The sequence below is a fragment of the Penicillium diatomitis genome (genome assembly GCF_028827545.1).
Source record: "Penicillium diatomitis strain IBT 30728 chromosome Unknown utg000004l_segment0_segment0, whole genome shotgun sequence".
Classification (NCBI taxonomy): Eukaryota; Fungi; Ascomycota; class Eurotiomycetes; order Eurotiales; family Aspergillaceae; genus Penicillium; species Penicillium diatomitis.
The window spans coordinates 4,283,160-4,309,637 of NW_026623176.1; the positions used below are offsets into that span (position 1 = coordinate 4,283,160).

The 26,478-nt window shown below is 50.6% G+C and overlaps 8 protein-coding genes across 8 annotated transcripts; 4 read left to right on the plus strand and 4 right to left on the minus strand.

Annotated features, from left to right (window-relative positions):
* Positions 1-2,702: 2,702 nt before the first annotated feature.
* N7539_004613 (uncharacterized protein) lies at positions 2,703-3,140 on the minus strand (the record flags this gene model as incomplete). The annotated part of the gene is made up of 1 exon (XM_056934215.1): positions 2,703-3,140. One exon carries the CDS (start codon positions 3,138-3,140, stop codon positions 2,703-2,705), a length of 438 nt encoding a protein of 145 aa, XP_056791756.1.
* A 1,629-nt stretch (positions 3,141-4,769) lies between these two features.
* On the plus strand, positions 4,770-5,307 carry N7539_004614 (uncharacterized protein; the record flags this gene model as incomplete). The annotated part of the gene is made up of 2 exons (XM_056934216.1): positions 4,770-4,852; positions 5,172-5,307. 2 exons carry the CDS (start codon positions 4,770-4,772, stop codon positions 5,305-5,307), a joined length of 219 nt encoding a protein of 72 aa, XP_056791757.1.
* A 1,624-nt stretch (positions 5,308-6,931) lies between these two features.
* N7539_004615 (putative ABC transporter) lies at positions 6,932-9,472 on the minus strand (the record flags this gene model as incomplete). Its single annotated transcript, XM_056934217.1, has 8 exons — positions 6,932-7,174; positions 7,251-7,528; positions 7,637-7,790; positions 7,860-7,939; positions 8,010-8,469; positions 8,568-8,826; positions 8,948-9,188; positions 9,268-9,472. 8 exons carry the CDS (start codon positions 9,470-9,472, stop codon positions 6,932-6,934), a joined length of 1,920 nt encoding a protein of 639 aa, XP_056791758.1.
* Positions 9,473-11,734: 2,262 nt separating this feature from the next.
* N7539_004616 (arginine--tRNA ligase) lies at positions 11,735-13,894 on the minus strand (the record flags this gene model as incomplete). Its single annotated transcript, XM_056934218.1, has 4 exons — positions 11,735-11,741; positions 11,810-12,223; positions 12,293-13,587; positions 13,670-13,894. 4 exons carry the CDS (start codon positions 13,892-13,894, stop codon positions 11,735-11,737), a joined length of 1,941 nt encoding a protein of 646 aa, XP_056791759.1.
* Positions 13,895-14,726: 832 nt separating this feature from the next.
* N7539_004617 (phosphatidylinositol phosphate kinase family protein) lies at positions 14,727-15,839 on the plus strand (the record flags this gene model as incomplete). The annotated part of the gene is made up of 2 exons (XM_056934219.1): positions 14,727-15,002; positions 15,087-15,839. The coding sequence occupies 2 exons, from the start codon at positions 14,727-14,729 to the stop codon at positions 15,837-15,839; spliced, it is 1,029 nt and encodes a 342-aa protein (XP_056791760.1).
* A 368-nt stretch (positions 15,840-16,207) lies between these two features.
* Positions 16,208-16,858, minus strand: N7539_004618 (uncharacterized protein; the record flags this gene model as incomplete). Its single annotated transcript, XM_056934220.1, has 1 exon — positions 16,208-16,858. One exon carries the CDS (start codon positions 16,856-16,858, stop codon positions 16,208-16,210), a length of 651 nt encoding a protein of 216 aa, XP_056791761.1.
* Positions 16,859-20,276: 3,418 nt separating this feature from the next.
* On the plus strand, positions 20,277-21,629 carry N7539_004619 (uncharacterized protein; the record flags this gene model as incomplete). The annotated part of the gene is made up of 4 exons (XM_056934221.1): positions 20,277-20,450; positions 20,509-20,710; positions 20,807-21,163; positions 21,229-21,629. 4 exons carry the CDS (start codon positions 20,277-20,279, stop codon positions 21,627-21,629), a joined length of 1,134 nt encoding a protein of 377 aa, XP_056791762.1.
* Positions 21,630-23,946: 2,317 nt separating this feature from the next.
* On the plus strand, positions 23,947-25,943 carry mirD (putative MFS siderophore iron transporter; the record flags this gene model as incomplete). The annotated part of the gene is made up of 5 exons (XM_056934222.1): positions 23,947-24,122; positions 24,183-24,316; positions 24,377-24,513; positions 24,587-24,929; positions 25,012-25,943. 5 exons carry the CDS (start codon positions 23,947-23,949, stop codon positions 25,941-25,943), a joined length of 1,722 nt encoding a protein of 573 aa, XP_056791763.1.
* Positions 25,944-26,478: the final 535 nt, after the last annotated feature.

A 26,478-nucleotide genomic window follows, 5' to 3' on the forward strand; every position in this document is an offset into this window, starting at 1 on the left:
AAAGTAACCGTCTGTGGACGAGATTCGGGCGACAAGAGAAGTGATCACCTGCTCAGGGCCTGGAAGAGGGATTGCACGCGTACGCACTACGCAGTACGCCCTCCGCAGGCAAGACGGGAAGCAAATCCGACAGATGGTCCATATGGGCGCGGCAAAACAGCGCTGGGCTGTCGAGGTTCCAACAAGGGTATGGTACAGACTACAACAGACTACCGAATGCCTCGGAGGGGGTGCTGGCATCGAGGGAGAGCAAGTGAAGTCTGCAAGTCCACCAATTCCTCGTTCTTCATCAGACGGCGCACGAGTTATTCCGCGTCCCAGAAGCGTCCCAGAAAGGATCCTGGAGCCTCAAGGCCCGTACCTGGTACCGCATGCTGATCTCTTTGGGTACCGATGGCAGGACACTCGATTCCAGCCATGCGAAACTCGTAAAACCGGGAGAGAAGCGGAGGGTAGGGTATCTACTTGGCGTGCTTTTCGGATCAAAACAAGAGAGCAATCACGGTCCGATAGACCGTCTTTCAGATTCAGATCCTGTGGAAGCAACATCCAGAGAGGGCACAGTTCACTGTACACTATACTGTACACTGTACAAGGGTACAGTGTACAGTCACTACAGTGTACAATGTACACTGTAGGAGTGTACGAGTGGACAGCTGCATGCGTTGAGGATATGTACAACAGGTGACTCGACTGGAGGAGCACCGTTCAAACTTTATTTCTGCAAGTATTCAGCGACGCGTACGAGGGACTGTTGATAAGCGGCAGTAAAGGAGAGGTCACAGCCTACAGGGTGAGTCTGAGGGTACTCGTGGACCTCACTATTCTCCGGGTCAACGTCCGGATCACCACAGGATCACACTGAGTCGGGAGGCGTTGGAATACTCATCATACTGTCTCCAAGCGGAGACGGTTGATGAAGGGATCGTCTGGTGGCCTCAGCCTGTGCGCGCACGGGAATCACCAGGACGGGTGGAACCGTGGATCGAAGCAAAGGCAAGCTCGGGACCCGCTGGAGAAAGAAGTGTGTTCCCTGGTTCACCAACTATACTATAAGGTACGAACTAGGATACTACAGTCTACGACTCAGTGTTGGTAGAGAACAGTACTCCTACTCACTACTCAATACGCACGACTCACTACTCCCTACTAGTAGCAGTAATAATTCAGTAATGATGCGCAACGATGAGAAGGGAATCTCTGATCAGTATCACCCCTCAATCTCATCAAACCCCTGCTGGGTCCATGATCAAGGCATCGACACTCATATGAATCACTTCACGATGTTGATGATGACGCGGTCTGCAGACATGGTCTGGCCTTGCTGGTCGCGCATGGGTAGGAATCACTACGTTCCCAGGGATGGATGGTAGGACGGAAATTAAAGGAACAGCAGTCCTGCCCACCAAGAGAAAAGGGTCAATCCATCAGCTGTACAGTGACTACTGGATGGTGTATACACTGTACAGCGTCTGAGCGTACTGATTGCAGTCATAGTACTAATGTTTACCTGTCGTAGGCTCGTAGCCAACATCTTCACTTCGGCCTACCCAGGGTTCTTCCAAGTAAATACCATATTTGTAGTTCTTTCGCGAGCGCGCTTCCAGCTCCATGATGGCCCTCCAAACTCCATCCCCTCTGTGGTCTGCGACGATCTACCCTGACGACTGAAGTAGTCACTTCAAAGTCCAATCCTTCTGACTCTGCTCCGCTCAGCGCCCAACGCTGGAGCGTTGCGGCCCAATGCTTGCCCCCCACCAAACGACAAAATCGCATATCCCTGTCACTTGCAACTTTCGCCAGAGCGCGAGAACAGTGGACGATGGACAGGATCTTAGTGGGAACTAGCATGACTGATCAATTCCTTGATCTCCACCCGGTGAAAACATCAAACATTGAGCATTGAGAGATTTATTCCACACAACTGAAAAAGAACGCAGTAGAAGATCATCCTGGAGAGACCAAGTGGAGACTTCTAGAAGCATGGAATGTACATGTTGGTCTTCTACCTGGATTCGATTTCCCATCGCTGTTTCTTCCAGTGTGAGAGACGGATTGTGTCATTGACGCGTCTACTCTCACTAAGGAGGCCAAGATCGAGACTGACCGATCGGTATGAGGATTCTCAGTATCTTTTGTTTCTTTTACAGTACGTGGTTATACATGGCAAATAATGTGAAGAACATGGTACTGTACAAGTAGGGACAGATTTCTCCAGGAGAATATATCCGCTCAATCAGTAGAATTAATCCATATCTCTTCCCCTGTTAGCCATTGACCTCTAGTAGACCTGCAGTGGCTAGATAAGGTATGTACCTCCCAGCCGGCGTCATCGGCAAAATCCAAGTTTTTGTTTTCTGCTACCGAGATCACGTCCACAAGTCTGAGGACATCTGCACACATCCGAGGCCACTCTGCCCAAATGCACCAGTCGCTGCTGATTTGACGTGGTCTGATCTTTAGCAAAGAGTCAGAGACAATGCCAATGTCACTGGACACCGAAGGGATCCAGTCTGTATTGTCTGTATTTCTGTACTGTCTGTACTCGGTAGTCCGTAGTCTGTACCTGATGGTGCGGGCGCCGGGAAGCCAGCACGAGTCCGGTCGGGATGTCATGCATCTCACACGCTTTTCCCTTCGAGTACAAGCTTCTCCAGTCGTTCTGTGAACCCCAACCCAGCCAACTTTTTGAAGGGAGCTTTTCAGATTCTTGGAGAGTCCTTGTTCGGCTGAGAACCATGGCAAGCTGTCCTTGTCCTCGCAGCACACTTTTCGGTACCGAGCAAGATATGACTCCAAGAGCAACAAACCCACAGATGGGCGGAAAGACACAAGCAAACTCCAGTATGCATGTGGTTATGTACTATGTAGGAGTAGTGGCAGTAGTAGTAGTAGTAGTAGTAGTAGTAGTAGTAGTAGTAGTAGTAGTAGTAGTAGTAGTAGTAGTAGTAGTAGTAGTAGTAGTAGTAGTAGTAGGAGTAGTAGGAGTAGTACTTCAGCATCCCGGTAATCATCGTCGTGTCATAGACTGTCCACTGTCCACTAAATGTCCGTTCCAGGCTGCGCTGCGGCGACTCCGGACCAAGGCTGCAGGTCCTCGTGGCAGATGCTAAATGGGTGGCATTATCTGCTGGCTGCATGTGAGTCATGACAGGCTCGGTCTCTTCGTCAGAGAGAGAAATTGAAAGTCATGACACGAGGCTCTTTGTCTGCCACCACCCCTCTCTTGCGGATTAGTCAATGAATAAGCTGGCGGAGACATAGAGTTTTCCTCCTCGTATTTGGAGTAGTACAAAGAGTCTGATCGAAGGTCTTTCGCAGTGACTTGATTTAGAAAACTTCCATCAAATACGCGTGTAGTTGTACTTCTACGATATAGCCTGACTGGGTTTTCTATGGCATGATCATCCATCATCAAACTAGTGAACTCTTTTGCCTGTCCTGGTCAGAGTGACGGGCTCGGACAACCCATCCTCTGCCGGGGACAGGAGTGACCCTCAGCAACAATGAATCATCATGGCTTCCCAGATCTGGGTCTGTCCGACCCCTTGCGTCGTGAGGGACAACCTTAGAAGTGTATACATGTGGCAAACTCTCATTCGAATTTCCTAGTACCGCACCCGGAGTATCAACACCCATGATCATCCCCGCATGTATAAGCGAAGCTCGTCAGCAATGACCATCACGCTGCTGAGGGCCGAGGAAGGGCGAGAAAAACAAAACAATGAGGCTCTAAAGTGATGCCCCCCCCAATCATGTATCGGCATTGACCAGTACTATAGCTACTGGCTACTAGGTATATTCAGAGTGACCAAGCTTACCGAGCTTCCATCGAGCATACTCTAAAGCTGACCACAGCCCTGGAGAGCATGCGAGGTGAGTGCGCGTAGTCCTAGGAGAAAAAGAATCCAGGGCACAAGCAAACTCCCACAGGTCTCGCACCGCCCATATATTTTGCCTTTTCGGAGGAAATCGAAGTTCCTTCCATCTTCAGCTTCCTTGCTTGCTGACAAACTATGAAGGCAATCTTGAAGCCATCGGGTCCGATGGATATCTATCAAATTCCGTTGAAAGAGCTGTATTTGGCGAGCGACATCTGAGTATCGCTTGACCACTCAGATCCTAACCTAAATGAGGGTTTCCCCATCTCTAGGTTCCGAGGAATCGATCACCGCCAGCGGACACGGAGGCCAAGAGCACCCTCCAGGATAAAAGAAACAGGCAATAGAAACTTAAAGATATGAGTCACAAGCGTACTGTCACCCAAGCTGATAACCGACAGTCCCTCCAAGATCGTTATTGGGTGATCCTCCCCCCAATGAAACACAAGTTGACTGGTGAGCAGAATTTCCGTGATAGCCGGACGCTTTCGGCGATAAAGGGTGAACAGATCATCGATTACAAATCCCCCAGCCTGCAAAGGATGCAGTTGGCAGTTGTGATGGCTCGCGGGCCTGTATCCTCAGTGGACCCTAAATTTGAGGGTGAAATCAAGCTTACCAGCATCCTTAGTATTTTGGCCGACGAGATTCTAAACGCATGTCAAAAAACCTTCAGAATGATTAAATCTGATGTTCTGCGAAGGAAAATCCTGCCATTTCAAAGGCTCAGAGGGGAAGACCAAAGTATGATACTGGCACCGACTTGATTCATCACTATGCAATCGGGAGGTCTAAACCTATGGGAGGTAAGTTGATTCCAATGAGAACCGGACTCCAAACATGGCTCATTGAGCAGAACCCAAAATGCATAAATTCCTGCTTGTCCACATGATCTTGGAAGTGTCAGACAAGCTGTTTCTAGTGTTGAAACGAGGAGGAGTGCAGAAAAGATGGCCCCAATGGGACCTCTGGTATGCTTGGGCTATGAGGACCTCTGTAGGTGGTCGAGTCAAGTAGGTAGCCAGACTCGGGAGTTATTCCTCGTATAATCGATTCAAACGGTATAAGACATAGACTTCGGGGCATTGAACACATCGGACAAAGTGTAATCTATACATCAAGTCACGAGTAATGCATCCAGTACTAGCGAAAGGATTCATTGGCATTGAGTTTCATCATCGAAAACCCAATGAGTGCACCTTCTCTGAGGACTCGCTTGACTCGGTGCTGAGTACAATTGAGTTTGAATCGCCTCTATGTTATGGCTGCTACTAATGATTGCAGCTAAAGCTACTACAGCTACTACTACTCCTACTCCTACTCCTACTCCTACTGCAACTACTACTACTACTACTACTACTACTACTACTACTACTACTACTACTACTACTACTACTACTACTACTACTACTACTACTACTCCTGATCTTCAGCCGGCCGAATCGACTACAATGACTACCTCTCATTGTGGTCTCAGATACCTTCATCCCAGGCTCAAGTAGTCTAGCTTTCCTGTGCCATATACTACAAAGTGGGGTTTTGCGGAGCTCATTCAGAAAACTCTATCACTACAGTAACTTACTAGGTACCTACTAGTTACTGTTAGTAGTTAGGAGTTTAAGGACTAAGGAATAGTCCTCGATCCATTGCCGTCGATCAAGCCCCGAAAGATCCACCACAAAGTCAAAAAGGGCCACGATCTCGATGGGCTCAACCCCATCACCGCAGTATTTCTGGCATTCGAAAGATGCCGCCACAATCTGATTACCGCCAAACTATATCATGGACCAGCAATTCTTCCCCCTCCCCAGATTCACCCCTTACTTCCTGTTAGCGCGGTAGTGCCTATTTGCTCCGCGATGTCATCATGATGTACCAGTACAACTTACTAACAAACCGAAGTAAAGCCCGCCCAAAAGGCAGCACTGTCCAGTGTCCACTCGTTTTCACACCGCAACTTTCTGTACCCCGCTTGCACCCGCCCACTCAGTCCAGACATCTTTCTGCTTTGAAGGCGAATCTCCCTCTGATGGAGACGAGGAGAGGGGACCCGACAAGCACGGATCGACTAGAATGGTCGAATTGAGACAGATGATTGGGGTCTTTCGCTGGCCAGACAGACAGATGCTAACCGAAGGGGTCTAGAATTCTTGACTGTGGCACTTGATGCCCGGCATTCCAGCTACGTGGGCACGACGTGCAGAACTCGTGAACAGCCCGTGTCATTCGCCATGGTTGACTTGTACAGGATGTGCGCGCGGAACTGGGGCCGGAGACCGTGGATGACTCGCGTGACTTGCATTGAAAGGAATGGCCCGAGAGGTCGATGGATTTGCAGAGATCTCGAATGCGAAGCTTCATGGAGATGGATCACTGGGCGGTTTGGGGTTGCCATCGCCAGCGTGGATTGCGCTCCGTCTGGCGTACAGCGGTTGTTCTGCAGTGAATCCAGTCCATTCCGCCAGAGTGGCGAATGACTTTGGAGTCAAATGGACGGGTAAAAGCCATAGTGAGAGTCTCGTGTGAAATGACTGGCCAGCATTCATTGCTTTTGAATAATGGTCATCGTGTTTTGATAGGACTTGGTCTGTCACCAACAAAAATCGTGCACGAGAAGGTCCGCCAGCAGTGGTTATTACGGAGGCACCTTTAACACAAGTTTGATAGATGGTGTGACCGTGCGGAAGAGAATGGAATAGCCCAGAGCCCATGGAGTCTTTGATCTGAAGGTTCTTCTTCCCCTCAAAGAAAGACACCATGAAGGTTGTGATCACTTATGATCAAATTCGGTTATTCCCGGTCGTATGCCAAGTCCATTCGAAAGATATAGTATGGTTGACTTTTCAGATAGCATGACTGAAAACATAAGTACACATTAATTAAAAAAGGTAAAAAAGTATCATCCGACAAACACGGATCAATTGAAACCCAGAAAGCAGCAACCCTTCAAAGATCAACGCCGAGTCCCGAGTCCAACACATCTATCTAGTATACATCCCACGTCTCGCGAGTGCAGCACGTCACGGACGCTCTTCTCCCTCCTCGCCTGTTCAGGTTCGGCGCAAAGCAAGCGCAATCCATCCAAAGAGTCGGTAGACGGCGACAATGCCAATCAGGATTCCAACCCATTTGCCCGTTCGTCCCGTGGCATAGCCGTATTGCGAGAGCACAGCTGTACCCCGGATCATACATTGGTCTGCCAGGTCCGAGGGGTACATGCAATGACAGCCAGGTCCGCAAGAGTAGTTTCGTCCGGAGAACTCGTTGACCATCATTCCTTGGAAAACGTACGCCTGGACAAACGGGGTGATCAGAATTGGGGAAACCATCAGTTGGAAGGTTGATTTTTTGGGCGAAGGGCCCTCTTACCTGATAGTCAATGTAATGGAAAACGTATTTCCAGAATGGGTTGAGAATAGTAGGTGTCACGAGGAATCCGCCCACGCTCATCCAGAGACCGTTGGCAAAGGCGACAAGTGCCAGTGAAATGACAAAGTTGGGAAAGATTGATGTAAAGAACACCACAAGACTCTCGGCGGCTACCAAATCCAGGAAAATCCACATGACCCAGGTCATGAAGGCTGTGCCACTGGGACGGAAGTTTGAAAGCCAGTAGGAGACGACCGAAAAGAGAATGGAGATGAGGACTGGACGCATGTTGTTTAGCTCAGGAGCAAAGAAGGGGGGAAGTGAGTGAAGTGACTCTCCGAAAGAGAGAACAGATGACATGTATGGATTGGAGAAGAAAGCCTTACAGAGATAAGGAAGACCGATGAGGAAATTGGCCACCACAAATGGCGTGGGACCGTAGAGACCGTTGGCTCGCTCCTTGACGAAAGTTGCTCGGTCTTCGAGGAAAGCTGGGACATAGGCCACAGCCATAAAGGACATGAATGCCGAGCCGAAGAACTGGGGGTCCAAGATCAGTCAGTTTTGCTCTGTTCCAGTAGCTTCAGTCCGAATTCGCAGCTTTCTTACAATGGCATTCACAAAAGGCTGAATGTAGTCTTGAGACGGATGAAGGCGGAGCCAGACTGTGCCCATCATGATCGCAAGCCCTGAGTCATCGAAAGATTAGCTGCGGCCATTCCATTTCACCCTTGGCTCCTTTCCCTGGCTCTGACTTACCAAGATACATCAAAATTCGAATACCGTAAGCCACCACATCCCGGTAGCTCTTGATCCAGAGTCGATGCAGTAGAGCCTGCGTGATTCTGATCGCATTCGGACGGGCCATATCCTCAGGTGTCAAGACACTATCATGTTTTTCTGAGCCTTGAGATCGCGCCATGACCTGCCTCGAGATGGCTTGAGCTTCGGCCGAAGAATTCCACTCGTTCTGGATGCGATGCACACGGTCTCGCGCCTCTTCTTTGGCACCCCCGAAGTCTGAGCTGACGATGTCGAGGAGATATTCTGCTGGGTTGGTATGGGTGGGAATCGGGTGTCCAATCCGGGTGAAGTAAGTTTCGAGTTCATGATCGATCGGCCCAAAGTAACATGTTCTTCCAGCCGACAGAAGAAGCAGCTTATCAAAGAGCTCGAAGGTAGTCGTGGAGGGTTGGTGAATACTGGCAATGATGATCAACTGCATGCAGTCGTTAGAAAAAAGGGGATCCTTGGAGTATGCCTTTTTTTTTTTTTTTTTTTTTTCGAAGCGTCAGATTGTGGTAGATGATCACATACGTTGTTCTCTCGAGCGAGCTTTTTGGCGTAAGACATGACTTCATAACTGGCGGTCGAGTCCAATCCACTTGTTGGTTCATCCAGGAACAGGATTTTCGGGCAGGTGATGAGTTGACTGGCCACGCTGACCCGTCGCTTTTGACCTCCACTGATACCCTTGCGAATCGGTGTTCCGACAATAGTATTTTCCTGGCTTTGAATGCCGAATGACTCCAGCAGGGTTCGGATACGTTCCATGCGTTGACGCTTGGTGACCGAGCTAGTACCACGAAATCAATCAGGTCAGTTCTAGACTTTTTTCTTTTGGTGCATAGCATCCATGTGGAAGGGGAATTCGCCAACAGCAATCAATACAGCGCATCTGATAAGATCGAGCGTACCTGGGCAAGGAAAGATCCGCTGCGAACTTCAATGTTTCACGAACGGTCAAGGATCCGATCAATGCGTCCTCCTGCTCGACGTACGAGGTCATCCGGCCAAAGGCAGCCGTGTCGACTTTGGTTCCATTGACAAAAGTGTCTCCCATCACTTTGGCACCCGATGCGGCAGGTCGTCGAGCCAACACGTTGAGCAACGTGGTTTTGCCGCATCCCGACGGTCCCATGAGAGCCACAATCTCCCCTGTGCAAATCGAAAGAAGAGATAATCAGCTGTCTGCTGCGCCTTGAAGTCTGCCGGCTTAGTCCTTCACGAGACTCACCTTGCTGTACGTCGCCGGTAATGTCATTGATCAGATCCCTCGCTTGTTTGGTCTGACGATCTTTGACGGTGACCGTCAGGCCATTCCATGAGAAATTCTTGACCGAATGATTCATCAAGAAGCGACTGTCGGCATTCCATTCCACGTCCAGCGTTGGACTTGGCGGCGCATGGCTCCCGTCCCGTGTCTCGGACGTGTCTTCCATGATCTCAGCGGGGTTGAATGCAGACGTGAGTGTTGCAGATATGTCCGTGTGGGCGTGTGGCTGCTGAGGGTGCTGCTGGTGTATATAATACCTGTCTCGTGTAGTACACGGACTCGGACGTTCATATACAGCGAGATATTGACGGGCGACCAGATAAGCTTCTGTTCAACTGTGTGGTGGGGGGGGGGGGACCTCTCCTTATTAAGTAAAGGAGCTCCCACTTTCTCAACCCGTGAACGAGGGAAAATTGGAACGGTATGTCTGGCCCGGGTGAGAGACTCGGGATTCGTTACCGGGGCTGCCATTTCCCTCTCCGAAGTTTGGGAAGCCCATGATGATGCGATGATTCATGTAAGGATCATCCGCTGAGTGCCGACCCACGCTCACAGATCGTCGAACTATGCGATAAAGTGGAGACGGGCGCTCCTTCAGCCGCATGGATGCTTCCAGCTGGTCCCCGATCTCCTGACAACGGCCCTGTTCGCCAGAATACTCCGGCCGTTATAACTGGTTGGGATCGCAGGCTTGCTCGCGCTCGACCGGGACAATCTGAAGAAAGCAAATAGATCGGCCAGAATGGATACGAAGGTGGGTGCGCCAGATGGGGCAGCTGAAGGACTAGGCTGCATGAGTGACACTACTGACCGCATAAGTGGAAACCTTACTATACCTGCATTACTAGATGGGATCTCCGCGCTATACTGAGCGAGCACTGAGCACTGAGCACTGAGCAGGGACACTCATAGCTGAGTCGAGCAGAGTCTCCATGACTGGCGCCAAGTGTCATTTTTCCATGCGGGCTGTCCGTTGGAACTGCAGTCGCTGCGAAGTGCGAAGCCTACCACCTGCATTCTCGAGGGAGTGGAGCACGACCGCGCGGGCGATCTGCGAGCTGTCCATGACGGGAGTGTTCCCCGATGAGGCCGGAGAATGAACGACTGGACGCCGTTTGAATCGGGGACGGAAAACAGCGCGAGTCGACGACTTTGGGTCAGATGGAGTGGGTGGGTTGAATGCAGTGATGCACACCCTGGTCGGCTATGTTTGGAGCGTAGACGGGATGCCCAACTGCAGACTTGGTAGGCATTCAGCTTGACTCTACCGCTTCTCATACCGTCTCAGCGCCGGTGGCTGTCGTGCCGGAAGAGCGGGATCGCCGACTGCCAGGCTGCGGTTTGCCCAGGGACACATGGACCCGACGTGGGACGGACACGCTCATGTCCCTGGGAAGAAGTCAGCACCTCGCCTTCGACATCGACGCTTTTCTTGTGTGCTCCAGAAGTGAGGACGACCTGAGCTTTATAAATCAAGGTGAACACCCTGGCCTTCGGACAGAACAGCTTTGAACGACAGCCTCAAAACTCTATATCACCACATTTGAAACCGTGTGCTCTCAGGCCCCATCCTCACAAGACACAATTAGGCCTCGCCTCTTTACGCTCGGTCGACTAACAACGCAGAGGCCGCCACCAAGTCCCGTTGACTTCGGTGATGGAGTGGTCGGACTCCTACTGGAAGTCCACTCGTGGGAGGCTGCCAATTGCCCCTTGGGAGTGTGACAGATAAAGCGGCCCCCGCTGACAAGGCTAAGCTGATAAGGTTTACGTGGGCGCACGTGGTGCTGTGATCCTTTTCGGTTCAAATTCCCGTGTCATTAAATTAGTTCTTAGAAGCCAATGTGGGCAGAGAACAATTCAAGTCTGCAACTTGGAGGACCTTGGACAACATACTGTACAGTGTACAGTGTATATCAAAGTCTGGGTCGAACCCGCATGCGCATGCAATGCGTTGATGATGGATCGCCGATCGACTGCTTTGCTCGGGGACACAAAAGTCCAAGCCTCCGGGCAAGCCCACATCATCCATCCAACACGGAGTTCAAAACATCCCGTCGGTATTGAATCCACCTGGGCAGGGAAAAAGCATATTCTTAATAAGGAGCTCTTGCTCCCGTCACGGGGTGGATGGCCTCTTGCTGGATTGTACACTGACTACAGTCCTTCCGGGTCTCGCCAGGAACAATCAATCTGAAGCCCGAGTCATAATGAAGAAGAACGATCTCAGCAACTTTTGCAAGTGACCAAAATACTCAGGTGTACATTTTACTAGGAAGCATACAAATCGCTGAATGAAATTATAGAATCGTGATATTTGGTGGACCCATTTTTGATAGCGCCACTGATGTCTAGACAAGAGAGTCAAAAAAAAAGGGAAAGAGATATCGTCATACCATGCAGGAAAGAGAGAAATGCTAAACGCCGTTTACATGCTAGAGTGTGAGACGAAAGGTTAGCGTAAAAGTTCAACTTCCATTCCAACCGACTGGGGAGAACGAACCGTTCCACGGGGTTGAGACCCAAAACGCGCATGCCGTTGTGCAGAACCTGGCGGGCAGCGGCGTATAGAGCCATACGAGACTTCTTCAACTCGGGCTCACTGCCGATCACCTTGAGCACATCGTAGCTGGAGCTGAGCATGTGCGTCATACGGAACAGGTAGCTCAGCACGGTCACGGGTTCCAGGGTCTTGGCGGTGTTGACGAGCACATCAGGCCATGAAGCGAGAAGGCGGATGAGATCAACAGCGTGACGCTCGGTGAGGAGAGAGAAGTCGGCGCTGCTCAACTCATCGATGTTCAGCTCGGACTTGCGAGCCATAGAGCACAGACGAGCGTGAGCATATTGAAGGTAAGGTCCAGTGTCACCCTCGAACGAGGTCATCGCGTCCAAGTTGAAGGTGTATCCGTTAATACTAATTTGCTATTGTCAGTCCTGAGCTCCACAAATCCGCCACGAACACAAACACAGAAGGATAACGTACCGCTTGCCAGTCATATCCTGAACCATGACTGAAGTGATACCGAGAGTGTCGGCAGTCTCCTCGGGGTTCTCAACTTGCGCGTACTTGGTCTCGTTCTTCTTCATCACCTCGTGCATCTTGTCGCCGACGTCACGCAGAATATCGTCCAGGAACTTGACGGTACCCTTACGTGTGCTCATGCCATGGACCATACCAAAGTTGATATGTTGGCAACGGCCGGCCAGATCCTTGCGACCCATCAACTCGGTCACCTTGAAGAGTTGAGCGAGGTGAAGATCTTGCTGGGCAGCCACGACATAGATCATCTTGTCGAAATGGTACTTCTCGTCACGCTCCAGGATGGCACCGATGTCACGAGTAAGATAGAGAGGTGTACCGTCCTTACGGATGATAATAGCCTTGCCCAGCTTCTTCGCACCGTGCTTGGTGAAATCGGCAATGATGGCACCCTCAGACTCCTCGGTCACGCCGGCCTTCTCCATGGCCTTGTAGGCATTCGCCATGCTCTCTGCCTTGACTTGTGATTCACCAGAGTAGACATCAAAGTCGATGTTCAGACGAGCGTAGGTCTGCTTATACTTGGCAATACTGAGGTCACGGAAACGGGCCCAGAGGGCAAGGGCATCTGAGTCGCCGTCCTCCATGCTCTTGAAGTAGCGGCGAGCCTTCTCGTCCTCACTAGCATCCACCAGCTTGGCAAGCTCCGCCTCTTCGGACGCGGTGTCCTCACCCTTCTCCTTCTTCACCTTAATCTGTTCCTTCAGCTCCTTGATAGGGCCCTCTTGCTCGCCCACAATGCGATTGACCTTCACATAGACGTCAAACAAGTGGTTGATAGGGTCCTTGGTCAGGGCCTCCTCATCTCCAAAGTACTTGAAGCCGTTGGCCAGAAGACCATACTGCTTACCCCAGTCACCAAGGTAGTTCATCTTGGTGACATCCCAGCCCATGACAGTGTAGAGGTTGGCCAGGAAACCGCCAATGATCGTGGAGCGCAGGTGACCGGCGTGGAAGGGCTTGGCGATGTTGGGCGAAGAGAACTCAACGATGATCTTCTTCTTGCCCTTGGAGGGATCAGAGGGATCCTTGAGACCCATGTTGCCGTTGGTACCATAGGCGGCCTTTTCGGTGAGGACGCGGCCGAGGACAGTCTTGGCTAGAGGATCGGGCTTGCAGAAGAATTGAATGTGCGGTCCGAAGGCAGTGGGAGGGTGAATGAGATCTGACTCGGGGAACTTGGAGGCCAGCTCCACGGCGAGCTCATCAGGCTTCTTCTTGATGCGAAGAGCTGCAACCTACGTAGCATGCGGTGAACCATATATGAGTCAATCGGTCCATGTTCGGGGGAGAGAGATAGAAGAACCGTCGCGAACATACCGGCAATGAGAGATCACCCTTGTCCAGAGTGCTTGTCCAAGCTAGGCGGGAGAAGATCAACTCGGGATCAATATCAGCAGCCTTACCCAGCTGCTCCGCAATGTGCTCGCGGTAGATGTCCATCGGGTTCAGCGACGGGTAGCAGCCGGCGAACTTGGAGGTTTGGGTGGTGGACTGCAGGGTCAAGGCCTGCACCGAGGCTGTGAGAGAATTGGCGGAAGCCATGATCGAGGGGCTCGAGAAAAGTCGCGATGGAACGATTGGGACGTATGAGCAGAGTCGGAATCGTGAGAAAAAGACGCCTGTGAATCGACTGGCCCCGCTTAGCAATATCCGACCCATAAGGAGGGGAACGTCGTTTGGTCCATTGGGGGGGTCACTTTTTTTTTGGTGACTCAGGCGGAAGCTCCGAGGCGGTATGTCACGTGGGTGCGTATAGAAGTACTTAGCTGCCCGATCTGGCTTATCGCACACTATCAATACCTACCTCGATGCGCCTGCATGTACGTATAAATGCAAGAGCCGTATCGCTTGCGAATGCATTCGAATCTACTAATCACACTTCAATTGAAGCCATGTATCGACATAGAAGACCATTGTCTACACAATGCCTGATCAGCGACCATGATCATACTTGATTAGAAGATTCTATCATAGCGGTCAAGGCTTTTTGTATGTCTGGATGTGAACCAATGTCTACTCTAACGTGCAGTCAAGACGTCCATTACAGGCTCAGAAGTCTCCGGCCAAGAGATTCAACTGATCGCACTGTCCCAGTGTCTGGGTGTAGTGTGTACATTTGATTTGAAACTTGCGCCTATCTTGAGTCTGGGCCGTTTGCCGTCCAGTCACGGGTGCAGCCGCACCTAAGTAGGAAGAGAATCACCGATAATGCATTACGTCATGTCTCGTCGCAGGAACGGGCACCCCTGCGCGTCAACACAAAGCAAGGTTGAGAGTCAAGCATATCTATCTATATTCTGATCAATATTGCTATCGAATTCTCTCCAAGTCGAAACCTCTCATCAGCGTCGCTGCAACCCCCCAAAGTCGCGCAATGGGGAAAAACCGTCGCCAGTCTGCGTTGACCAAATCAATACAAACAGGCGTCTTGCGCGACCCTGCTCAACAATTTCACAAGACTGCCTGGGGACGTCTCCTGGCGTTTTTCAGCTTATTCAAAATCAAGCTGGTCAGGCATGACCAGGAGTTGTTCAGGACGCTCCGTCGAGAAATCTGGCAATTCGACGAAAATGAATATCAAGATAGCTTTCGCACGTCTGGTGGCCAACCACCGCTGAAAACAATGGGCGACTTGGGATATTCGGGCTCGGTAAGAAGTACTATTGAACCATTTCGAGCCGGCGACTCGATACCAGTTCCAATGATATGTATACTGACAATTGAACCATTCTAGACCTTTTTTGGTACTCTTGATGGGCGCTACGTGATCAAGAGTATACCTCGTCATTTTGAATACACATTCTTCCAGTCAGATCTGCTCGAGCCGTACTATGACCACATGCGCGACCATCCTGATTCGATGCTCGTATGGATCACAGATTACCTCATTGCACCGTACTCAACACTCGGCACCGTCCTATCCTGGACACCAGCACATCATATCATCATGGAGAACATTCTCTGCGGCAAATCAGACGATCTGGCCAGTAACAAGTGGGAGACTTATGACCTGAAACCGCTCGAATACTTCTACCCTGAGCGAGACCTGGTACCCGAGCCACTCGTCAGCGAGGATACGTTGAACAGGTTGTCAGATCACTTCGAGGACAAGCTTCACCTGTCAAGGGAGGATTACAATACGTTCATACAAGCGATGAAGACAGACACAAAGTTCCTGGAAGATGCAAATGCGGTGGACTACTCTATGTTCCTGGTCAGGATCCCAGCCAGCTCAACGCCGGAGTGTTTAGGGCGGAAGAGTCCGTGGCGAGCTGGTATTCGGTCAGCGGATGGAAAGTGGAAGTATCGCGCCGTGATACTTGACTTTTTTTGGGCGAAGCATAAGCTTCATGCTCAGGCGTTATCGGGTGTAGTGCAAACGTTTAATGTTGTAGGTCGTCAGGGGCACATGTCGATCACGACTACTTCGACGGATTATCGGGAGAAGTTCTTGGCGATGGTGGAAGGAATGATTCAGATACATTGATATACCCATACTTTTTGTTCAAATGAATTGCATATGACATTGCTTTTTTTTTCTGGGACTATCCAGCCGTCAAAAAGGGTACACGTAAACACGTAGACGCAAGGAATTGGCGTGTAATGCGCTCTGATATATGGAGTTTCAGGTCCAACCGTCCCCTCTTTCGCATCTGGTGAATACTGAATCGACGCAGATACTGCCGCAATGCCTTCATTGGACTGACAATCAAGACAGCAAGTACCGCCAGTAGACTCTTTCTCGACAGTTCCAAGTACATACAGCACAAACGACTCTCTGGGTATGGAAGTGCCGTGGTAGCCATAACGATCTTCATGTTTTCCTGGGTGACTCCCACAGCACGCGTAATCCGCTTAAACCCACTGATAGCTCAAGACGGGAATCTCGAAAACAGGTGCTGTGCAAGTGGCATTAAAGTACGCATCGTGAGTGCAGGTCAGCGGGAAGTCCACGCTCCCCGAATAAGTAATGGAACTGCCATTGGCGCAGGTCAGGGCATGTCCACTACCCAGAACATAGTCCATGTGACCGATCGAAGAATCAAGGTTCGACGTGCCGTAGAAGGACACAATGCGTCCCTGACCTCGGTCGGCGTAACCGCAGTTGCTAGCGCCGTTGCCGATATCATGAATGCGGTAGCCAATGTATTGATCGTGGCATTGCAAGCCATCGGCGAAATCGATATCGAGAGTCTCCAGGGGTCCGTAGCCCCACGGTTCATAGTTCGGCATGCCGGTGTAGCATGGGTTGACCATTGTGCCGTTGCAGGTGGCAGGGTCAGGCTTGCACCAGCCTGAACCACACAGACAAGCCTCGGGGTAGTCGTAGGGATGGTGCACGCAGTCTAGACTGTGAGAGGCGTTGTGCCATTGGAAGTTGTTGACGACCCATGTAGGGATTGGGCAGCCCTCGGGGGGTGTGATGGACCGCGGCTGAACAACACTAGACACCGCTGACGTGGTCAGGGCCAAGAGGCCCGTCAAGAGCTGGAAGGAAGCGATCATGGCGAGAGCTCAACGATTGCAGACAAGATACAAGGGGAGGCAATGGATTGATGGCTCAGGTCGACGCGGCAGTGAACGAACATATGACGGCTGGAACGTCGGAGGTCGCCCCATTTATGTAAAAAGATTCAACCCATTTTCGAGACGGATAACTCAAAGCGACCCCCAAGAATACGAGAGCCCTGCTCTTCAGCCGTGCCGAATCTGATTCGAGATGTCTGTGATGGTCGTGCAGATGGAGACGCTAAACGCTCAAATCTCCACGGATCGGGAGCCACCCGCAATAGCATCACCAGTGGCCTATGTTTCGGAAGAAAACATCGCCGAGACATACAGGCACCGACCGGTGATGGTGTCTGTATATTGGCTTCGTCTCCTGCAGTTCTTACTCCACACATGTGCCAGAAAGCCTATCGGTGGGAGGATGGCTTTTTAACATACCCTTCAAGATTGTTGCAGATTCAGCCCGATCGTTTCATTGGATCCTACTCACTCCAGCGACGGTGGATGGGCCCAGGCTCACATTTGAGGCTGTGTGGTTCTCCATCTGATCGTCACCCGCTCCAGCTGAAGCACCTGGCAAGTCGAGGACCATTCTCCTTATTGGGCAACCAGTTAGTCTCGAGTCACTCCTTGTCACTTTGAAGACTTGGTGGTAATTTGCTATGTGGCGTTCAGGAGAATCGTAAAGTCTCCGAGCCAGCAGTCGCTTCATTCTCACGTTGAGCAGAAAATTGAGCGCGCTGAGCTGTGCAAGATATTGAACCCCACGTGGGAAATTTCATTGAGAGACAAACCAAGACATGTCATCCTTAGTCATTGCGAGCTTACTGCGAGTAAGAACGAGCAAAACATGAGATGAAAGTACGGTAAGTCATGAAGTGATGTAATCCAAGAGCCACATGCTCAAGATGAGAGGATTTCACCCCCTGGCGCAGCAGCAAGACCGAGGTGGTTGCGCAATTCCAGGAGAGTCGCGTGCTCATAGAATTGTCTTGATCTGACGAGATCGGGGAAAGCAGCAATCAGGTCTTGTGAATGGGACAAAGGCCCGTGGTTGGACATTGAGGAAAACTTGCATCGGCTAGATCATTTTTAGAGGCACCGGGATTTGTCGATACCCTATATTGAATCCATGAGGCTAGGGTTGGATGCGTAGTTGAAGGGTCTAATGATACTTTCGGGATGGGTAGAGATCCCATGTGACGCCTCAACCTTATCCGCGAGACCCAAACATGGCTGTTGGATCCACCCATTTTGGCTCGGAGAAAAAGGGACCTTGAGTCAAGCCTATGTTTTTCGTCGGATCATTTGGTATTGCTTATAAAGGGAATTGATGATCGCCCTGTTGCAAAGCGAACAGACTTTTGTTCTCAAGCGCGGTATTGCATAGTTGCCGACTAACCAGATCCTGATTAATGCCGAACAGAACGTATCTTCAGTGAGCCATTCCAGAGATGTTTGGGATTTTCAAAGCACAGATTTCCCGCCATTGTGAGCAGACACAAGGAACCTCAACAACAAAGTTGTTTGTATGGCATGTGATACTGCCGCCTCACCGCAGTCCATAGCTTAGGTAGAATCTCTCCCCCTCAGCAATCTCACTCCTCATCCCTCTCACACATCGATACTGCTGCCCCTACAGTAGCCGTATCCCATCAAAAGTCATTATCTCCGTGACCTCATGGGTGCCAATTCGAACACTGGCATTGCAAGAATGGAGTGACGAGTATCTGACCATGACAGCACTGGGTGGAGTGTATTGCATTTACAGACGAGACCGGCGGTCAGCTTTCTCAACCCCCCGGGATAGCCTCTGATCGAACGAGTCGACCCCTGATTCATGTTGTATGAAAGTGATAATGGAAACAATAGGAGTTTGTTCTTGATAACGAGGATCACACTTTACTAGCGATGAGCCGCCTCCAATGCCGAAGACTCCTGGAATCACCTTCCGCCAAAGTCGAAAACCGCGTAGTCGTGTGGGGTCAAAAAGATGATCGCCACTTTCTGGCAGCTCGGTGACACATTTTGTAGACGATCGTTACCCGATGAACACAATGCAGGTGTAGGACAGACCGGGACAGGAGTGGAACTGAGAGTTTCGACATCCCCACAGCTTGGAATATCAACGAACATCACTTCCGGTCGAGCACGTCGGCAAACTTGCTCGCCTTGAGTACAAGCAGCAGTGAACTGTTCCGTCGCTCCGGGTAAGAACGATTGTACAGCCAACTCATATCGTGCAGACCCTGGCAATTGCTCCCTGCGACCTTGATGGATATCATATACAGCATCGTCGACTCAGGTCTGGTGGGCGTTCGTGGATCTGGAAGAATCCAGCTGTCTAAATGCTGTCAATTTATGTGGTGGACCACAGTGTCCTGGAGTGCCCGGGCCAGGTTCTATGGAAGAGAGATTCCATGTTGTGTGATCCTCTGCACCCTCGGACTGGAGACGGAATGAGAAATATGGATTTTTCGTGGAGTGGAGTTGGGGGAAGTGTGCATCTCTTCATGTCTCTCGTGAGTCTTTCTATGGCTCTCAAAGGTCAGTTGAGACTCACACTGAACCGGGAAAGGTCTTCTAACCAAGGCGACTCCGGCCTTACCTGAAGATGACGATCGGGGTTCATGCATTATGCTGCGCGATCAGATCCTCCCACGTTGCACATCTCAAAACCTTGTTTGTTGGAATGCACACTGCTGATGCATGAAAGGCATTGAAAAGGGCAAGCGACAGCATAGCGCAATTAAAACTCACCCACAACCGACTCCACAAGTCCGGCGATGAAGCATTTCCAAACCATGTTGAGGATCCATTCGTCCTGTCATCTTTGGCTGGATAAATACTCCACTGAAGCTGACAGTGGGGCTGGCTTTCCCTCTTCCTAGTGGGAGAACGGTGAATATCGAGGCAGGACAACTCACCTTCATCGCCTCTCACATATCTTCTTCATCCAGTCAACGGCTCAGGGTTTAACTTTGATGAAACTGCGTCAACTCGGCAGAAATCATACCTCGAGACTATCGCACTCATCGACAATGGTTAGAAAATGACAATTGCCGCGCAGAGCAGATCGAGTAAAAGAAACACGGGAGAGAAGTGTATCAATAGTTTGCTGCTCCGCTCCACATGATCGTCCACGCTTCTACCAATTGTGCTTTTTGACCCTCCCCGAAAGCTTCGTCTTTCGCGTGGTAATGCCCACGATGTCTGCAGATCCATTTGAACGGTCTCCGCAAATGCCCAGTTCTCTCGTGGGGAAAGCCGAGGTGGTCAAAAATGCACGCCACAGCGCCCACAAAATGCATCCCTTGAAGGGACTCATTATCCCCTGCTTTTCTCCTCTTTCAAAGAAGAGGCCATCTATATGAGGCTACGACTGTCACTCATTCGAAGCTGAAGGATTTTGGCAATGCCGTCGCTCGAGGAGAAATACCCTGCCTATGGTGGTCGGGGACCCGGCGACTTACACCTCGGCATTACCCTCGCTATCATTGCCACCATTTTCATGAGTCTGCGTGTCTATGTACGGCTTTTCATCAATAAATTCGGAACCACGGCGTTGATTTTGTCACTCATTGCATGGGTACGTCGCATTCCACTGTCAGAAAAAGGAAAGCACCGGCATTCTGACGATGATGCAGCTACTCACGGCCATTACACAAACCTTTGGAGTCCTCGCGGTCCTCCATGGCCTTGGGAATCATGTCACTAGCATTGCCCAAGTCGGCGAGCTCGGCAACTTTCTGTTTTACACTTGGATGACTGTGTTCTTCTTCAACTTGGCCATTCCCACGGGAAAAGTGGCAGTTGCAGCGTTTCTCATTGAGATGAATGGACAAGGCAGTACGTATTACAGATTTTCGCCCAACCATGATCATTCACTCCACCGGGGCCGATACATATAAAGACAAATTCGCTTATGATTCGATGCTCTGGCAGACCCGAAAATAAGGAAGAGCTTGATTGCTGTCGCGGCTACCAACATTGCCGTCAATATACCCCAAGCATTGCTGGTTTGGGTGCAGTGTTCACCTACAAACGCCCTCTGGGATCCTCTTCAACAAGACAAATGTGACTATCGAAAGAATGTCTATTACAACTATTTTGTTGGATCGGTTGCCGCGCTTTCGGATCTCTATCTGGCAGTTGTGCCCATTCACATGCTATTGCCGGTCAAAATTGACCGTAAGCTGAAATGGGGATTGAGCTTTCTCATGGGCTGCGGTGTGTTTGCCGGCGTGGCTGCCATTGTTCGCACCTGGGCAGCCAAGTTCATTCTTAGCGAGGACTCTTCCTGTGGGTGTTCGCAAGTTCAACACGATGTTCCAAAGTCTCATTGCTAATTCGTTCACTCCTGCCAGATGGCGTTGGAATTTTATTCTGCTGGGGAGAAGTTGAAGAATGGCTCGTCTTGATCACTATGTCAATCCCACCAGTCTGGCCAGTCTTCAGACCATTCACGACTCGCTTTGTCAAATCCACGGCGACTGGAAGCCGTCGTCGGGGCTACACGTACAACCTCAAAACGCCATATAGCACGACAGCTGCGGGCGATCAGTCTCCCGGACTCCCACCTCCGCTGGTCACGACGAGGATATCCATCTCTTCGGTCAAGGATCTAGAGTTGCACGATACCGCGGTAGAACCGTCTGAGGCGAGCTCACAAATATCCGATGAGCGGCTCCCACATGAATTGTCGCATGGGACAAGAATGTCCAGAAGTTGGGTGGAGCTGTCAAGAGTAAAGCGTTCATCATCGTAATCGATGAAGCTCAAGGCCAGTATGCTTTCTATAGACTCAATCCATCTGCAACTTCGTCTACGAGCTTGTCCCGCATCCAAGAGTAATATGTTATCACTCTAAGAATCTCTAGTGATAAGATCGAGCTTTCCTGTAGGTACCACATCCCTCGGTCAATTTCCCATTTCTCATAGGAATTTGAATACTTCTCAAATCTACTTGAGCTAGATGCACGTTCCACATACAATTCCGAATCGCCTGTCAGGAGCTCTAGTCCAAGGAATGAATGATCGTAATGTTCAGCCGCGAAGACTGCCCTGAATGCCAAGTGAATTAGACTCTGATCTGACTTAGACTAGAATGAGATCCAAGTACACAGCCTGACAATGATATTTTCTCTAACCAATTATTCCACCGTGACCGCAAGGCCGAAATGCGAGCTCGGGCGATATTGACCGGTTAATGAACCCCCTTGCTTCATAGGGACAGCAGGACTGTGAACCAATTCAAGGACGGACCCCGCCAAGCGCATCCCCGTAGGAGCTACTCGCCTCAGGCACTATTTAATTTCCTCCTTCCTCTTCCCTCCCACGAGTGACAACCCTGTTTCGTCACAGCTTGGGCTCGGTCACCGTGGGTTTTGGGTGGAGCTTCATCCGGAATTCCGAGTTGACATGTGCATAGACGTGGTACTGTGGAGCGAAACAGTTCGACACCGGAGATGATTTCATGGCCGCGTTCTTGCGTAATAGTATACACTCGCTCTAGTTGATCTAGTCGGCCGGCGTTCGCAGAAAAGCTAGAGAACGATAAAATGGATGGTTCGCCGCGACGCCGAGTACAACGCAATAACTCTTCGGTAAGAGCTACGTTCGAGCATGATCCTTCTGCTGTGACTCTGCAAGTCAGATTCCTCGTTCTGGTTGTGCATTTATGCATTTCCGACGGTGTCCATCCCTCACCGTAATGGTCCCGATTTGAGGTCCTCCAGCTCGCTTAACAGATTGATCTAATCAATCTTTCGCAGCTTCGGTTTTCTTCCGGTCTCGGCAGGACGGCTTGTCTTATCAATCTCCTTTCCGTGGTCCACAGAGTGGAGCCGAGAGGGCTTCTGATTGATAAAAATTCCCGCGCCCACATGGGAAACCTCACCCGGTTGCTGTTGTCTCTCGAGGCGCGTCTTCATCAGGTCTTAGATAGTTCCGTGATGTTTAGTAGACAGAGAGAGATTCAATCCCGCATCTTCTCGACCTTCTCAGCTGATGGGCTCGTGAGTGGCAAAATCTCATGCCGTCGCATAATTCGAACTTCAGTACGAGGAGGGGGCTATTGTTTAGCCCTTGAGAGCGCCGGTGAAATCCTCCCAACCTTCGAAGGACCTGACCATATCTGAGCAACCCACATTGGTGATGGCTGCATGATCTGCTCGAGGACTCGGCCCAGGATCCTCGAGTCCTGCCTCGGACTGACTGGAGCATGACTGTCACAACACAAGCTCCAGCGGCCGCTAAGTTTTCGGGTTATCTGAGTTGGGCCTGTGTTCCCAAGCGATGCGCGGCCTTTTGTCTCCATTCTCTTACGTTGCCAAGGGCGCGGAGACCAGCTATTTCCACGTTTGATCCACAATTCTGAGAGCGAAAGAATGAGCTCGACCCATTCTATCCTCTTCGCTAGCTCACCTGGGCCGAGATGACTCGGAAACCATCGGGGGAAAGGCAGACCACTGTGGGTTTTGACTTTCCGTAGAGCATTCTGAGCCCAGTCTCACTGGGGCCAAACGATGACACATTGTCGTGGTGTGTGATTCAACGTATGATCTCCGACACCCAAGACTCAAAGTTCGAGCCTGGAAGTTGTGCCCACAGCGGATCTTCAACAGCGCACCGTGCGATACCTCTATGCGAGAAGCTACTGACATGAACTGGAGCTTGCCTCTGTGGAGAACGGGCGTGCTTCCAATTCGATCAGCTGAGCCGAGAAAGGCAGGCTGTCTCTGTATGTCGATGGAGACATCGCCTAGCATCCGATCATCGGCTCATGCTGATTACCCAACTTGGACCTGCCAAGGTATTATCCGAAGCGTTGTTTCCATTGGAGACCGGATCCAATACTGCTGGCGAGCTGGCCTCTGACTGGTCCTCGACTCGGATTGCTACACCAACTGCAGAGGGTAAATTTTTATCAGATCGAAAGTGGAGACCTGTTGCTTCTCTGTGCATGGGGTCCATTGTGGTTTAAAGGTACTTCAATCCCTCTACCTGCTCTTTCTTCCTCTTTTGATCTTCACTCCATCGTTTCGGCTTTTGATGCTCTTTTGGACAGTCGAGAAAACAGAATCATGGACCCGACCATGGACAAGGACAGAGCTGTTAGAGTCGACGAAGAATCTCTGTCTCGAGAGTCAGACACTCCCCATAATGTAGTTCGGGATCAGGACCAACAAGATGGTGTACGGGTCGCAGAAGCCGTCACATCGGCGTGGTCCAGATCTTCGTTGATCATGGCTTATGCCTCGTGAGTGGCTCCAGGCGCAGTCATTGCCGAACCGACTTTTCTAACAACAGCCGAACCTAGTATGTGGCTCTTATACTTTGTCAATGGCCTCAACAGCAGCCTCACTGCGAATTTGTCTCCCTATATCACCAGTGAATGGTCCGAGCATTCACTGCTCACTGTGATTGGCGTTGTGACCAGCGTCATGGGTGCGGGTACGTATTCGTGTGAGACTATAGCTTCAACTGTGGACAGTCGCTAATCTCAATGCTCAGCATGCGTGATGCCCATTGCCAAAGTCCTGAATCGATGGGATCGAACACTTGGAATGTGTATCATGGTCGTGATTGCCATCATGGGCCTGATCATGATGGCTGCCTGTGAGAATATTGCAACCTACTGTGCCGCTCAGGTAAGCCTCGCTATTCCGCCCCTTGGTCCCTTGAACACTGGGAGGAAGATGCTCACTTTGCTCCATCTTTTAGGCCTTCTACACGGTCGGCTTCACTGGCGTCATTTTCTCAGTGGACGTCATCACATCTGATACCTCTTCGCTACGAGACCGAGGTCTCGCCTATGCCTTTACCTCCTCGCCTTATATGATCACTGCCTTTGCCGGATCACCACTGGGAAACCAATTCCATGAGTCGAACTGGAGATGGGCATATGGAACTACCTGTATCATTCTACCAGTTGCGGCTATGCCGTTGATCATCGTTTGGCAAATGGCGAAGCGAAAGGCAGCCCGAGAGGGCCGGCTGCATTACAAGCCCCGCAGCACGCGGACCTGGGCCCAGAGTGTCTGGTTCTACGTTATCGAGTTCGACAGTGAGTGACCCTCGACTATTAGTCAACTGTTGACTGTGCAGAGCTCTCTCGGGGATCAATATTGACACACTGTTCTACATAGTCATTGGCGTCATGTTGATGATTGGCGGCCTCATTCTCTTCCTCACTTCCTTTAACATTGCCGGCAACACCGTAGGTGTATGGCAGTCCCCCAAAGTCATCGCCATGATGGTCGTCGGATTCGGCGTTCTCCTCGCTTTTGCAGCTTATGAGCGTTGGGGCGCACCCAAGCCATTCATTCCCTTTGAGCTTCTTTGCGATCGTACCGTCATCGGCGCCTGTCTGCTCGACATTACGTACCAAGTTTCCTACTACTGCTGGGCAAGCTACTTCACCTCCTTCCTGCAGGTTGTATTTGACACCAGCTTCACTCAAGCCGGCTACATTGCTGCCATCTTCGACTTTATGGATCCCATCTGGCTTCTCGGTTGTGGATACTTGATTCGAGTCACGGGCCGATTCAAGTGGCTCCTGATGGCCGCGGTACCCCTGTATCTCCTGGCCAGCGGATTGATGATCTACTTCCGTTCACCTGGTCACAGTGTCGGGTACATGTGCATGGTCCAGATCTTCCTCGCCGTTGGCGGTGGCACCATGATCCTCATCGAGCAAGTTGCCGTTCTGGCTGCCGCCAAGCACGAGAACTACGCTTCCATGCTGGCTCTCCTCAGCGTCTTCGGTAACTTGGGCGGTGCCGTTGGCAACAGTGTGTCCGGCGCTATCTGGACAAACACGCTGCCTCAGAAGCTGAGACAGATGTTACCAGATGAGACCAAGGAGATGTGGCAGGATATCTATGAGTCCTTGGATGTCCAGCTCAGCTATCCTGTAGGTGACCCAACTCGGATTGCCATTCAGAACGCGTATGCATCTAGTCAGCGGAACATGATGATTGCAGGAACTGCTGTGATGGGGTTGTCGATTATTTGGGTTCTCATGATGAGAAACATCAAGGTAAAGGACAACAAGGACGTGACAAAGGTTTTGTTCTAGTCTTGTGGTCTTGTGTCTTGCTGAAAAAGTCTTGCTGAAAAAGTCTTGATGAAAAGGATTTTATGGAAGGTAGGATGAATGAGCCTTGGAGATGAGAAAAAGTTTTTTAAAAGAATGTCATGTACATGTTTTAATTGGACCAATGCCATTACGAGAATGAATCAAGATGTCTACAACACCATAGAAGGTCTTTGAAAGCCGTCGCTTCTACCTCAAGCTCGTTCCATTGAATCCCAAGCTGCATGATACCCTCGCCATCGAATGGCACTTCATCAAGCCTGGCTCAGAAACAAGTTCATACTTAAATCTCTTGATGCGCAAAGAGATCCATTGTCCGTGAAAAGATCACCCCTTGGAGGTATCTTTGTAGACTCCCAAGTCTTTACCTACTTTCGACTCTCTCTCGATATCATTGTTCTATGTTCCACGTTCCACGTACACGTAGACCCCCTGCTGGTGATACAATGGAGGAGATCAATTATATAAGAAGTCGTCTATACCTCACTTCTAACCCTCATCACCAACTTCCAAATCT